The 15,000-nt window shown below is 45.6% G+C and overlaps 2 protein-coding genes across 2 annotated transcripts in view; one reads left to right on the forward strand and one right to left on the reverse strand.

Annotated features, from left to right (window-relative positions):
• The first annotated feature begins 5,515 nt into the window (after positions 1-5,515).
• erp44 (endoplasmic reticulum protein 44) lies at positions 5,516-12,652 on the forward strand. The gene is made up of 11 exons (XM_083678900.1): positions 5,516-5,652; positions 8,001-8,073; positions 8,297-8,336; positions 8,681-8,796; positions 9,420-9,604; positions 9,701-9,816; positions 10,020-10,194; positions 10,310-10,421; positions 10,518-10,659; positions 11,905-12,007; positions 12,091-12,652. Exons 1-11 carry the CDS (start codon positions 5,596-5,598, stop codon positions 12,193-12,195), a joined length of 1,224 nt encoding a protein of 407 aa, XP_083535026.1. The 5' UTR covers positions 5,516-5,595; the 3' UTR covers positions 12,196-12,652.
• Positions 12,653-14,016: 1,364 nt separating this feature from the next.
• The window catches only part of stx17 (syntaxin 17), a 9,354-nt gene continuing 8,370 nt past the window's right edge, over positions 14,017-15,000 (reverse strand). The window contains exon 7 of the mRNA XM_083678195.1: positions 14,017-15,000. This exon is cut by the window's right edge and continues 303 nt beyond it. The gene's annotated coding sequence lies outside the window, so the exon portion shown is untranslated.

Below are 15,000 nucleotides of genomic sequence, written 5' to 3' on the forward strand. Positions count from 1 at the left end.
ACGTTAAACTACTGATACATTTGTGGAATGTTGTATCAGTAGTTTAATACTGATACGACAGAATCAGTGTTTAGTTAGGAGCTCTGTTTTAGAAACACCCACAATGCCTTACATGTGGATAAAAGGTTTTTGAAATAATTGAGTTCAAACAAAGCATGGTCGAAAAACAACATGGCGTCCTGTTGAGTAGTGATGGAAGTGTTTCATTCAGCCATTCATTTCTGGCACTGAAGGGGCACTCCGCTGATTAACATGAAGACAATGACACGAAGGGTAAACTATTGATTAGTACCGAGGTACAGACTGTGTCGGTTTGTCTGTGTGTGTGAGAAAGAGGAGTGAGTGTGTGTGTGTGTGTGTATGTGTGTGTGTGTATTAATAATTATCGATTTCTGCTGATGCCTACATTATTTAGTCTTTATTCATATTCTGTCTCATACTAGTGGATTTGACAGAAATCAGAAACTCCTATACGACCTTTCAGTAACGCTGCAGGAGCATAAGACACACACCCACACCCACACACCAGGTCTGCTGGGACACAGTGAATAGATGCTGCTGACACACAGGCACAGACAACACAAACGTGTTTGTGTGTGTGCATGTGTGTGTGTGTGTGTGTGTGTGTGAGATAGAGAAAGAGTGTGCAAGAGAGAGAGAGTGTGTGTGTGTGTGTGTGTATGTGTGTGTGTGTGGAGGCGTCTGGTTTTGATGGAGGACAGAGCTTGGGCATGCTGGGTAAGCAGTGGGAGATGGAGCCTGAAGCCTTTCTTCCTGTTAAAAACTGTTACTGTGTGCGTGTGTGTGTGTGTGTATGTGTGTGTGTGAGTTTCTGAAGGGGGTGGCACCACACCACCCCCAAATCCACCTACACGTCTACCTATATCTCCCCATCTGACTGCCTTGGCCAGGAGTAAAAAAGCTGAGAGAAAGGGGAAAAAAGGGAGAGAGAGAGAGAGAGAGAGAGAGAGAGAGAGAGAGAGAGAGCTAGAGGTGAGGTCTGAGATCTGCTTAACCTCAACCCTAACAGCAAGAGAACAAAGGCGAGGGGTTCCAGGTATTGTGTGTGTGTGTGTGTGTGTGTGTGTGTGTGTGTGTGTGTGTGTGCGTGTACACATTTCATTCAGAACTCTGATGCACAGTCAATTCAGAACTTACAGCATAGGTGATAGATACAACTATAATACTAGATCATGTGTTAGTATCTCTGTCAGAAGGTGCAGGCTTGAGGGACCTCTCTCCAGTTTTGAGTGACAGGTAAAGAGGCGGGAGGAGTGATAACATCAGCCTATAGGGACACCCTGTCTGCTAGACCCTGTATCTGAGGCACTTCCTGGTTCCCCAGGGACCAATGAGCTGCCTCCCTTGGCTGGGGGCCGGGCCCTGGGGCACAGCAGGGCCAATCAGTAGGGAAAAGGGCTGAGTGACACGTATAGCCCCTAATCCACATCATTACTCACTATGCATCCTGACAAATGAGCCCCCAGGGCTGGGAGCCAATCACAGGGGAGAGTAATGCAATTAGGCGGGACCACAGCTGTCAATCTCACTGCCACTGTGGTCAGGAAGTAATGCCTGTGGCTAACACAGCACAGCATGGGGTCACACACACACGCACTCGCATGTGCTCCCCCGCGCACACACACACACACACACACCAGAGAGCCTTCTTGAGGTGATTCCTGTGCTTAGAATCTGTGATGTGACAAGGGAGTGTGTGCATGGGGGAGGGGGGGGGTGAGGGTGTGTGTTTTTATGAGAGATTGAAGGTGGGCAGAGGAGTCTGGTTCCTGTCCCTCTCCTGGGGGAGGGGAGGAGGAGGGAGAGAGGTGAGTGGTGTGTAAGACTGCTCTAGGGAGGCTGAGATTGACTGTGCGTTCTCCAAGGACCTGAGAGTGAATGTGAATGTGTGTGTGTGTGTGTGTGTGTGTGTCCGTTGGGGGCAGGTGTTGTTTGTGCTTCCAGTCTGAGAGCTCAGAGAGGATTCATAAGCACAGCAGGAGGACACAGGGAGGGGGTGTAGGTTGGGAGAGGTCACACTGGTTAACATTACACACACACACACAGGCACACACGCACGCACGCACACACGCACACAAACACGCACGCACACGCACGCGCACATTCCAAATCCTGTAACCTGTAACAGCAGAGCATCATCTTCTTCATCATCATCATCATCATCCCACTGTGTTGTAGTGAGGTAGAGTTATGGCTGGTCTGACTAGTGATATAGAATATGGCTGGTCTGACTAGTGATATAGAATATGGCTGGTCTGACTAGTGATATAGAATATGGCTGGTCTGACTAGTGATATAGGATATGGCTGGTCTGACTAGTGATATAGAATATGGCTGGTCTGACTAGTGATATAGAATATGGCTGCTGATAATGAGGCTTATCTTTGCCTCATTAGAGTGTGATATCATACCATAACATTCCACTCAGTCGATAGGGTTCTGCCCCTGCCACTAATCTAACACTGTGTGTGTGTGTGTGTGTGTGTGTGTCTGTGTGTGTGTGTGTGTGTGTGTGTGTGTGTGTGTGTGTGTGTGTGTGTGTGTGTGTGTGTGTGTGTGTGTGTGTGTGTGTGTGAGCTCTGAGCTGGTCGATGCTGCTATGACTGGCAGTCTGTCATGCTGTATTGGAGATTAATCAGAGCCATCGACAGCATAACACCCTGGCTGCATCTCTAATCACAATATTTCCCATCTCGAGCACTACATTTGACCAGAGCCAGTAGTGCATTACAGAAGGAACAGGGTGTCATTTGAGATTTGCACCCCATAACAACCTCCGATTATATCACTAATGAGACAGCCCCAGGAGAGATAGAGAGAGGAGAGAGAAGTAGAGAAAGAGAGAGAGAGAGAGTGAGAGAGAGAGCCATCAGCTCTGGGACTTACCCTCTCCTTCCCCCTAACCCCCTTCTCCCCTCAACACCCTCCCCTACATCTCAGAGTCTAATTGGCCTAAAACTGTGATCTAATTAAATGTCCAATTAGAGTGCAGAGAGCCATGTGCCCGGCGGCAAAATCAGAGCACAGGGACATTATCAGCTGTAAAAACAAACAAGAAATCAATGAGAGAAAAGTGAGAAAGAAAGATAGAGGGATGCAGAGAAAATAAGAGAAGAGAAAGAAATATAAGAAGAAGAGAAAGATATTGGCGTAGGATGGCTTTTTAGACTGATGAGAGTGGCCTTCGAATGTGAGTGCCACCCGTGGCTGAGCTCACTGGTAGGATATTGCGACGGTCTACTGTAAGCAGTTTGTTAACCTTTAGTTAGCTGTTAAAGTAATTATGCTCCAGAAATCATATTGCATATTGCACTGGAATAAACTGTTTGATAATATAACCTGTGTAATTCATGAGCAACTGATTACCATTAATAAGCTAACCTTCAATGACAATGTTTTAAGATATTGAAATTGGGCCATACCCATATGGAGCGGGTCTAAGATAATGGTTTCTTTGGCTGCAGTAGAATGAAGAAGATAAGCTGGTAACATCAAAGCTATGACCACATGACTGCTCCATAAACACCAACATGACACAACTGGCCTCCGCTCAGTTTTAATTATTACAGATTACAACACACACACACACACACACACACACACACACACACACACACACACACACACACACACACACACACACACAAATCTTTAGACATCTCCATCTGTGAGTTGCTGACACACTGGGAACCCCCTATGGATGGCTTTAGCTCATCTAATATTAATGCTGGGATTCAATTCAACATTCAATCTACTTAATAATAACATCCACACAGAGACACAAACACATATACACACACACACACACACACACACACACACACACACACACACACACACACACACACACACACACACACACACACACACACACAGACCATATCAGTGTATTATGATAGGTATGGGATATAGCCCAAAATACAATACAGAGCTGCAGATTTTGCCATGTACCTCATAATCCTTTGGTCCTGAGGTCAAAAACGTGTGTGTGCTTATGTGTGTGTTAGACTCTAACCATGGCTGTGCTAGTGTGAGTGTGTTGGATTCTTACCATGGCTGTGCAAGGTGCAAGGGGGAGGACTCAGCAGATGTTCCCCAGCTCAGTGCATTCTCGGTGGGCAAGGCTGTGTCTCCAGGTCCCCTGCCTGCCCTGATCCTGGCTCCTACAGGGGGAAAAAGAGAGGATCACTCACACACTGAGACGTGCCCACCTGCTCACACACACGCTGCCAATACTCTCTCTTTCTCACACGCACACGCAGACACACGCAGACACACACACACACACACACACACACACACACACACACACACACACACACACGACTCCCCTCTCTCCCACTGCTACACCTGCTACACTCGAGTTCACCCAGGCTTTTCAACTGATTACAAAGGCTTTATGGACTTGGACAGATGGAAGAACAGATAGAAAGAGAGGGAAAGGGATAGGAGACGTGAAGGAGACACAGAAAAACAGAGCGAGAGAGGGAGGTAGGAGGAGAGAAAGAAAGAGATAGAGCGAGGCAAACAAACAGACAAACACAACCCATCATCTCTCACTCCGTCAGAGAGAGAGAGAGAGAGAGAGAGAGAGAGAGAGAGAGAGAGAGAGAGAGAGAGAGAGAGAGAGAGAGAGAGACAGACAGACAGACAGACAGACAGACAGACAGACATAGGGTGCTAGAGACAGACAAGAGAGGACTGCACTCCCAACAGCACTGTCTGCTCAGATCACTGTTCTGGATGTAGATCAGTGGCTCAGACACATCACTCTTGCCTCCCTAATATGTTTTTGCGCCTGCAACCTGTGTGAGTGGCAGCAAAGAGAGAAAGTGTCTTCTTTCGCAGACAGTTTTACTGATATTTGGTCAAGCTTGAAGGCAACTTCTAAACTTCTAAACTAAAACAGCTGGATATCAATGAATAAGTAGCCTACCGTTAGTTGCGACTTTGGGGGGGAAGACACAACGCAATAAGATTAATATATGGAAGGAGGAATATCAGTCATTCTAACTACACTAGCTATAATGTCCAGCTAATAAATGCCCAAAGTTAGAGTTTGATAGCTAGCAAAGTAGCATGAGCAGCTAACAATGATGCAACTCACCTTTATCCAGAAGAAATTACTGATTTAGTGTGTGTGAACTATATATTTAGAAGGTGTTAGCATTAAATGATGCATTTAAATAGGTTTGTGCTCTTATTTCCACTGTCTTTCCGCGTTTCCCTTTTCTACTGAAATCTGGGGTGAAGTTCTGTTCTAAGGCGTTCCGTCGGACCACAAACATCTGGGTCACAAAATGAAATAAACTACCATTCCCGTCTCCAATTTACTCTCAGAAGAAGACATCTTTGTAGTTTCTTCTGTCGTATGGAGCGATTAATAAAGCTCTTTGTAAACTACGATTCCCATCAAACTCAGCGATACACACGGAAGTATCACTCACGTTACCGTGGTCACCGTGGGTTCTGGGCTACAGCTCCCCGTCCGTTTCCTGCTGCAGCCAAAAGTGGTGTCGAGATAGAGACCAGGAAACCGAACAACATTATAACCTCTTCTAACTCCACTATACAATGAAACTACCACCAATATTACCCTCTCTTGAGACCTGCTTCTTCACGTTAATGCTGGTAAGGAGATGCGTTTGGGCTTGGGGGCTGTACTACCTCGCCTTTTTAAGAGTTCCCCCTGACTGTGTGGCACTGGCTAAGTGTGGCTAACGTTAGCTAGCTATGTGTGAGTGGAAGAGCAGGCAATAAAGAAATGACCCTTCTCTCCGCGTTGATCTCTCGCCATACTTTAGTTATGTCAGTTTTTGCTACTGTCCAGTGCGAGCTAGGCAAGGGGACAACGTCAACGAGCTTGCGAGATCAACCAAAGACTTGCGTCGTTAGCCAGTTAAATCACTCTAGCTAGCTATCCATAAATCAACTCAGTATTACCATTGATGCGAGCTACCTGATTTGGTAACTAGTTAGTCTGACATTGAGTCGTTGGATGGCCACACCACTAATCGGTGAATTTGGTCATTGATTATGCGTAGCAAACATCAATGGAATGGCATTCTAAGTACCTTTAGTATAATCAGACATATTCAGGCCACTTTTGGTTTGATATTTGCAAGCAGCAAAGTGATCAGTTCATTAGCTACGAACTGTCAAGTCAGAATGTAACGTTTTTTACTGGCTAGATGTTGATGATTGACGACCGGCAGCTAGCTATCTAATCAAACTTCTTATGCTCGACTTAGCTTGCTAGCATGGCTAACTAGCCGGGTGTGCATGCTATCTTGTAGACTAGCTAAGTAGCTAGCAAGCAAAATAGCCCACGCTACCTAGCTTAACTACATACTTTTATGTTTAAATTGACAGTTAATTGTGTTTTCTACATTTCGTGCTTTTACGTTATTCCTGTGTTCAGCAAAAGTTGTATTTATTTTCAGATGCATCCCTTGCATCTGTCCTCCACCAGAATGATTAGCTAGCCGGTTGGTGAATTCCTCTGTTGTGGCTCATTTCTATTGGCTGACAACCCGGAACTTACCACAGCGCCGCTGTGACTGCAACTGAAAGAGTTCTGGGCCCTGTCCAGGAACAAACTCTCGCCCCTACAACCTTAACAGATAATTTGGCAAACAAGCTTGGTGACAAAAAGTCCACCTAGTCTTTCAGAGGGCAAGTTGGAGCTACTACTGTCTTGCTTTAGGGCCTACCTATCCAATTCTTTCAGATCTTACATCAGTCTCAAAAGACACAGGGGCTAGGGGTTGTTTCTAGATAGGGCTCTTCTATACACTTTATTCACCATCAGGACAGGACAAGTAGATTTGTTTATCAACGCGATTCATGTTCTTCATGTTTAGCTGACTTGTGGAACCACATCATCCCTACCAAGTGCTACAGTATTTGCTGCACTGTTAGCCAATGGTTGAAGTGGAATGAAACAGGTGCTGGTCGGATACTCATTATACTGTACAGTACTGACACAATCAAATCAGCATTTATTTGATGTGTGTTACCCTGACAGACTGTTAGTGTTCCTGTACCACCAAAAGCACACACAGCTGTGTGTTTGTATGCCTGCTATGTTCTAGGGGGAGGGGAAATACCGGAACACACACATACACACACCCTGCTGAGTAGTCAAATTACTGATCTGTCATCAGATAGCCAAAGCATTCGTTCTGACTGTCCTTGGTGACGAGGTGCTTCTGAGAGCCTAGCTGCTGGAAAGGTGTTCACTACAATTCAGATGTGAAATGATAGGATAGGTTGGAGCCCTCTCTCTTGCCCTCTCAGGTTTCTGTTGCGTGTTGTAGAAGCAGCGATGTAGTGTGCTGTCATATTGCTCCTCGCTGTTTATGGAAGAGGCAGTGTGTATAAATTTGGTCCTTTGTGCAGCCTAGGTGTAGGCCATATATGTCCTAGGATTTCCTGAAATGCACTTCAAATACATTGGGATCGGTATCATTACGATGGCAGACTGAGGACCTGTAGTGAACACTGTCTCGCCTATGAACTTTGACCCTTAGGTGGATCCAGCTGCTCCACATCATCTGTGGAGTTCACTTCCAGGAGAGAGGGAGGAAAGGAGGTAGAGAAAAGGAGAGAGTGATGGGTTTAGGATTAGCCTAGGCTTTACGCCTAACCAGTTCCTTAAAATCTGCAATACCAAATGGGTAGGGGCTAGTTTTTTTTTAACTGGTTCCTAACAGAAGGAATTGTGCAAGGCAATATACTGTATATATATTATTAAGTGTGTGTCCCTAACCCATCACTACCTCCCTTACTCCCCTCGTCATGCAGGTCCTCTTTCTCTGGAGGAGTGTGACTCCATGGCCCTGTGGCTGTGACTGGTTCCTGTTCTGTTATCATGAACTCTTTCCCCTGTCTCTCTGTAGGAGTGTGACTCCATGGCCCTGTGGCTGTGACTGGTTCTTGTTCTGTTATCATGAACTCTTTCCCCTGTCTCTCTGTAGGTGACGGGTCTCTCCTCTCCAGCGCAGGCGGAGATCACCAGTCTGGATACAGGAAACATTGATGACATCCTCAGTAAGAGACACATAAGAAAACTCCTGCATAAGCAAACTCCTGCAACTTCCCTTTCCTCTTCTCTCTGTCCTCAGTAATAATAGACATTTCCAATTAACCACATTTGCTTATGTAGTCCACATATTAGAGTATATATTGCCCTTAAATGTTGTATTGCAAAACATACAGAGTAGTATGTGTGTGTGTTGCATGCTTTGTTCATAATGTATATGTTTCTTTGCAGATAATGCTGGTGTGGCGTTGGTGAATTTTTACGCAGATTGGTAAGTGTGTTACTGCTCTCACACTATCACACTCTGGTGTGTGTGTGTGTCTGTCTGTCTGTCTGTCTGTCTGTCTGTGTCTGTGGGCATGCCCTTGTCGGTGTAAATGAACATCTTTTCTGTCAACATCCACTGTTTGGCTTGTGTGTGTTTAAATTGTGTACCAGGTGTTTTTGTGCGTGTTGTCCCTGTCAGTTAAAATTTGAATGAGCTTTATTAGCATGACAGGAGTAATGCAATGTTTCTAAACCAATTATTGTTGGGCAGTCATTCCAAAGGGGAATGCTGAGAAATCAAATTTGTACGCAAATTATATGTCTCCCTCCAACCCCCTCCCCCTTTAGGTGTAGGTTCAGTCAGATGCTACATCCTATTTTTGAGGAATCATCTAATGTGGTGAGGGAGGAGTTTCCTGAGGCCACTCAGGTGGTGTTTGCCCGCGTCGACTGTGACCAGCATTGTGAGTCTTGTTCACACACTCACACACCATACATCATACCATCATACCACACACACACACACACACACACACACACACACACACACACACACACACACACACACTATACATATCAACCCCCCTCCCCACTCAATAACCCCCCCAACAGAGGCCCAGCCTTTGAGATAAAGCAAATTAAATAGAATTATTGATGACCTGCAAACTGTTTGAAGGCTAATGACAAAACTGCTGCTGCCTGTGAAGACGGGAGGCTTAGAGACACCCTGCAGAGAGACTGACACCTGCCACAGACACACAGACACACACACACACAAACACACACACACAGACACACAAACAGAGCGCTGTGAAAATATTTACTCTCTGTGGGGGGCAGCTTTCATCTGGGAGATCAGAGCTGACTGACGCCAGTGTCTTTAGACTCCCTCTATCTGTCATTCCCCCTCTATCTATCCTTTTCTGCCTTTTTCTCTCCCCGTCTCTCTGCACATCAACCTCTGTCTTATTTGACCTCTCTCTCTCTCCCCTCTTTCTCTCTTCTCTCTCTCTCTCTCTCTCTCTCTCTCTCCTCCTTCTCTCTTCTCTCTCTCTCTCTCTCTCTCTCTCTCTCTCTCTCTCTCTAGCGGACATAGCCCAGCGGTACAGGATCAGTAAGTATCCCACACTGAAGTTGTTCCGTAACGGAATGATGATGAAGAGGGAGTATAGGGGTCAGAGGTCAGTCACGGCCATCGCTGAGTTCATTCGCCAGCAGAAGGTTGACCCCATTAAAGAAATACACTCCCTGGAGGAGATCAACACTGTGGACGTGAGTACAACACACACACCTACACCAAAACAAACACGGTTTGTCTGGGATGAATTGCTGCTGAACAGGTCTCTCTCTCTCTCTCTCTCTCAACAGAGGAGTAAGCGAACCATCATTGGTTACTTTGAGCTGAAGGACTCTGAGAACTACCACTCGTTTGAGAAGGTGGCCAACATCCTCCGAGACGACTGTGTGTTCCTGTCTGCATTCGGGTGAGACCCTGCAATCCCCCCCACCCCCCCCCCCCCCGACATCCAGCGACATCCAGCGACATTATCCCTTGTCTGCACTTGACTTGACTTGGGTTGGATGAAATAGCATAGAGTTGGTGATAAGTTCTTGGTTCTGGTTCTGGGTCCAGCATTCAAATAATCTTTGTGTATGTTCCCTCTCCCTCCCCTCCCCTCCTCATCAGTGACGTGTCCCAGGCAGAGAGGTTCAGTGGTGATAATGTGATCTATAAGCCAGTTGGGGAGACTGTTCCTGACATGGTCTACCTGGGCTCCCTCACCAACTTTGACCTGACCTACGCCTGGGCACAGGACAAGTGTGTCCCCCTGGTCCGAGAGATCACCTTTGAAAACGGAGAGGTGGGTTCTCTCCCTTTCTTGCTTTTTCTCCTCTTCTCTGTCACCATTCTGTCACACCCTAGTCACCAACACACACAACCTGGCACACTAACTGTGTGTGTGTTCGTGTTTCCAGGAGCTGACTGAAGAGGGGATCCCATTCCTGATCCTATTCCATTTGAAGGAGGACTCAGAAAGTCTGGAGAAGTTCCAGCATGAGGTGGCACGCCAGCTCATCAGTGAGAAAGGTAGTTTGTGATAGAAGAGAGGAATCTATCCAATGGAAACTGTGTGTGTGCCACGATAGCCTTCTGGCTCACCTGCTCCTCTCTCCCTGTTTTCAGGGTCTATCAACTTCCTGCATGCGGACTGTGATAAGTTCCGCCACCCTCTGCTGCACATCCAGAAGACCCCCGCTGACTGTCCAGTCATTGCTATAGACTCATTCAGACATATGTATGTCTTCCCAGAGTACAGAGACATCGTGTAAGTACCCCCTATTACACCATTTTACTGTTCTCTGGTTTCATTGTGTACAAGTGTGTTCTGGGGTTTTGGGATTGGACTTGAATGACACATAATGCAATGTATCAACTTCAATTTGGCGTGTGTGCGCGTGTGCGTGTGTTAGGCTGATTTTGAGATGTAGTAGAGTAGTTTATTTATATCCTCATACCAAAATCTACAATCCTTCAATAAAGTAAATTCCATACACACACACCACAGAAGATCACAGAAATGTCACACCTCTCAAGTCTCTCTAATATTAATGTCCAAAGACACCAGAGCTAATGTGACATGATTTGGCACGTGCAATTAGTGCTAAACTAATCTAGTCTAATCTTATCTTATTTATTCCAACACCCCCCACTCTCCCCCAATCAGTGTTTGATCAGACAGACAGAGAGAGCCCTGAGGACTGACCACCCCTCCCTAACCTAATTGCATCACATCACTGTGTCTCCTCCACTCTACATGTGGTACAGATCTCATGATGTCATTAGTGGGATGTATGTGTGTGTGTGTGTGTGTGTATGTAGTAGTGGCGGCTGGTGTCTGTATGTCAGTCTAACATACAGAGACCGTGTCTCTGCTGTAATATGCACTTAATGACCTTAAAGTGCAAAAAGTACAAAATGACAGTTTCATTATTTACAGTGCAAGGAATCCCTATTAAATTGTCATTAACATTTCAGAAGATGTAATTACAAATTGGTATAAATTAATTTTGTTTCATGGCACATTCAGAATGACCAATCTCTTTCTATGGGCTTTAACAGAGAATTAGTTTTGATGTTTCATGTGGCTTAAATATCAGTGCTGCGGATCTGTTTTTACCGTCTACCTGTGGGTATGGATTCAGGTTGTGTAACAGACGTTACGTTGCCGCAAAACAGCATTTCTTCTTTGCTCACAGGAATCTTGACCGTGCCTCTTATCCCTCTAAACTCACTCCGCAGCCCTTAAGCTGAGCGCAAGTGCAGATCTGGGACACGGCACCACTGTAACAGGCGCCACACTGACGCAAAAACAGTATTGCTTAATTCGCTTTAGAACTCACGAGTCTCGATCTTGCGTCCTCTGCCAGCTATGCAACTGAAAAGCTCCCAATTCAGTGGCGGGGATTTCAACTTGAGGACTATGTTTACCAATTCAACTGGGTTACAGTTGCAGCCACTCACACCCATTGTCTCTGTCTGTCTGTCTGTCTGTCTGTCTGTCTCTCTGTAGGATCCCAGGGAAGCTGAGACAGTTTGTTCTGGACCTCCACTCAGGGAAGTTGCACAGAGAGTTCCACCACGGACCTGACCCTACAGACAGCACACCTGGACAGGTGAGACATTAGAATACTGTGTTTGTGTGTGTGTATGCATGTGCGTGCGGTTGTGTGTGTAACGTTATATGTGTTATCATCAGGAGGAGATCCGTGAGGTGGCCAGTAACCCTCCAGAGAGTTCATTCCAGAAGCTTGCCCCCAGTGAGACTCGTTACACCATTCTCAGGGACCGAGACGAGCTGTGACCTAACGACTCGACCGTGACCCTATGACCCCCATTCCACGCCCTGGGGTCAGGGAGGAGTTAGGGTTGGGACAGGCCAGCGGGACGGGACAGCAACATCCAACACCCCCCAAACACCCTTAATGGAGAGAAAGAAGAGAGGAGGAGGAGGAAGAGAAGAAAGGAATGAGGAGGAGAAGGAGGAGAGCGAACAAGAAAGAAGGGGAGTCCATTACACAGCCGTGTTGGAATAACCTATATTTTCATAACTCTTATGTGTACAATTTTTATTTTGGATAAAAAGGAGGAAAACAAAGAAGAAGAAAATTGCGTGTGTGGGGGGTGGGGGCCTTAGGACAACAAAAAGAAGAAGAAGAAGAAGTTAAGCGTTTTTACTTTTATTTTTTGGGCTTGTAAATATGTTTGTGCTAAGTGGGTGTGTCTTTCATCCTGGTCTAAATTAAATGCAGTTTTCTTTTGATTTTTTTTTCCTTTTTCATCACCCTGTTTTTTGTAGAAAAAGCAGAGTGCGCTCCCTCGCTCTGGTCTTTAAGTCTCAGTTGTACGGTTCTAATCTGTGGGTAGTCCAGTAACAGTCTGTCTGGTGGGGGGAGGGTAGTAGTCCTGGAGAGCTGCAGTGTCTGCTGCTTCCCTCGGCTGCATCTCAATGGTCTTTAGTGACTTCCTCTCCTTGTCTCTTGTCTTTAAAGCAAATTGATACTTAGGCATCCACCATATTATATTCATAGTTACAGTATCCTGTAATTTCAAATCAGTCGAGAAGAAGTAGAGGAGACCAGGAGTAGAGGCCACCGTAGACTATTGAAATGCTCCCCAAACACCATACTTACATAGAAGCATTCATGTCATTGATTCCACTCTCCTTTAGTAGCATTCAGTAGAAACCAAAATGATGGGAAACGTTTTGAAACAGAGATGGTACTATCTGAACCTGTCCTACGAGAAGGTGGATCATTTTGGTTTTCTGTTTGAAAATGTTTCCTCCTGCTTGTGGCTAAGTAATGAAGGTACCCCTCTACCAGGATCATGCTCAGTAGGCACAAAATACAATGGAGTGCAATGGGGAGGAAACTACCTGAATTTGTCCAATAAGAACACAGAGTATAGTTTTCCGCTGCAAAATGTTTTGCCACGTTAGGTCTACTGAACATGACCCTGGTCTGGCTCAGCTGAGAGGTGGCAGATGCTGCACCCCTGGAGGGCAGGGAGGGAGGGGGCAGCACCTGCTGTGGAGAGTATCAGACTCACTCTGCAGTCTGGGCTGCATCCCAATACTCTGTGGCTTCCTCTCCTTATGTTCTCTCTCTTTCATCTGTTTTGAATGAAAGAACTGAAGATAGGTGAACGCAGTTTGGCGTCGACGTGGGGGTTCACTTCCTTCAGTTTCAGTCAGTTTTTATGAAGCATGGAGACGAGGAGTGTTGAGCTACAGCCTCTGTATTTATACTGTGTGTTCTGTCCCTCCCCAGAGGCCAACAGAACCCTGCATTGTCACATATCAGCCCATTCACTAAGGGAGGGAGGGGGGCAGTGGGGGTGTTGGGGTGGGAGGGGTAGTGGTGCTGGGAGGGGGGAGGGGAGGGGGGATGTCATTTCTAAATCAGTCATCTCAGAGAGGCAAGAAAAGTGAAAAAATGAAAAGTAAAGTAAATTAAACCATTTTACAGGACCCCTTGTGTTGTGTCTGTTTCTTTACTCTTACACCACAGTTGTTGACATATAATATATGTTATGTATTTGTAGTATATATAAATACATCACAGTACCATAGTACCATTCTTCAGATAATACCCATATCTATTCAATAGACATCACTCAGAGCCATCAACAGAAGCAGGTTTTATTTGGCAACATATAAGAATAGTAAAGTTCAGAGAGATTTACAAGTCATTGTTACACAAACACATCACAATCATGTTTAAGGATTAATGTGATGCTCATGGCACTTGGAGGGTTAATGTGCAATTCAACTTTGGCCTCAGCCTTCTCACCACTCCAATGTGTCATGGCCTGAACCACTATTGCTTTCTGCAGAAACATGACGCACATTTTTCTCCTCAAAACCTGACTGAAATTAACTCATCACACACACCCCGCTTGCCCCAGTCTCTGAGATACACAATCTCTCAGTCCCCCGGCGGTCTGGAAGCGAGAGAGTGGGGCTCTACAGTTGATGGGAGTTTACATGAGGACACCAGTCTGACATTTAATGCTGTTTTATAACACCTCTTCCTCCTCTCTCTTAATGAGCTGATACTGAGGTATTGGTTAACTCTGATAAACACTGAGACAAACATCAATGAGAGAGAGGTGACGGCTGGGCCTAGGGTGCGTCTCGCTTTGGCTTCGGTATTGTGTGTGTGTGTGTGTGTGGGGGGGGGGTAGGGAGAAATTAATGTGGGTCAGTTCAAGTGGTAATATGAATTTACTTAATATAGCATCAGCCACCCATATCTGTAAATGAAAGGCACTTTCTCTGAATTAAGAAAACATAGAACACTCATAAGCACTGTATATTTTTACCTAAAATAAAATGTATCGATATGATCATGAACTTAGACATGGCATTCACACACACATGCACGCAAACATTAAACTCTTCAATAAACGTATAAACTCTAATCTTCATATTTCTGATGAGAGCTGTAGTTTTTATTAGGTCTCTCACAGTGGAGAAAAAGTCTCAGAAACAGTCATCCAGTAGGAGAGAGTATCACAGTGAAGAGTCAGTCAGTCAGTCCATTTGTCAGTCCGTCTGAAGGAGCTGCATACTGAAAGCTGCTGGGGGTCAGGGGTCCCTCCTCCC

This window comes from Argentina silus, assembly GCF_951799395.1.
Source record: "Argentina silus genome assembly, chromosome: 10".
NCBI classification, from domain to species: domain Eukaryota; kingdom Metazoa; phylum Chordata; class Actinopteri; order Argentiniformes; family Argentinidae; genus Argentina; species Argentina silus.

Excerpts from the sequence above, each read along its gene's own strand:
- erp44 (XM_083678900.1), top strand. The coding sequence starts at position 5,596 with ATGAAACTACCACCAATATTACCCTCTCTTGAGACCTGCTTCTTCACG. Across the intron at positions 8,337-8,680 it reads GTGAATTTTTACGCAGATTG|GTGTAGGTTCAGTCAGATGC; the intron begins GTAAGTGTGTTA and ends CTCCCCCTTTAG. Across the intron at positions 10,195-10,309 it reads TCACCTTTGAAAACGGAGAG|GAGCTGACTGAAGAGGGGAT; the intron begins GTGGGTTCTCTC and ends TCGTGTTTCCAG.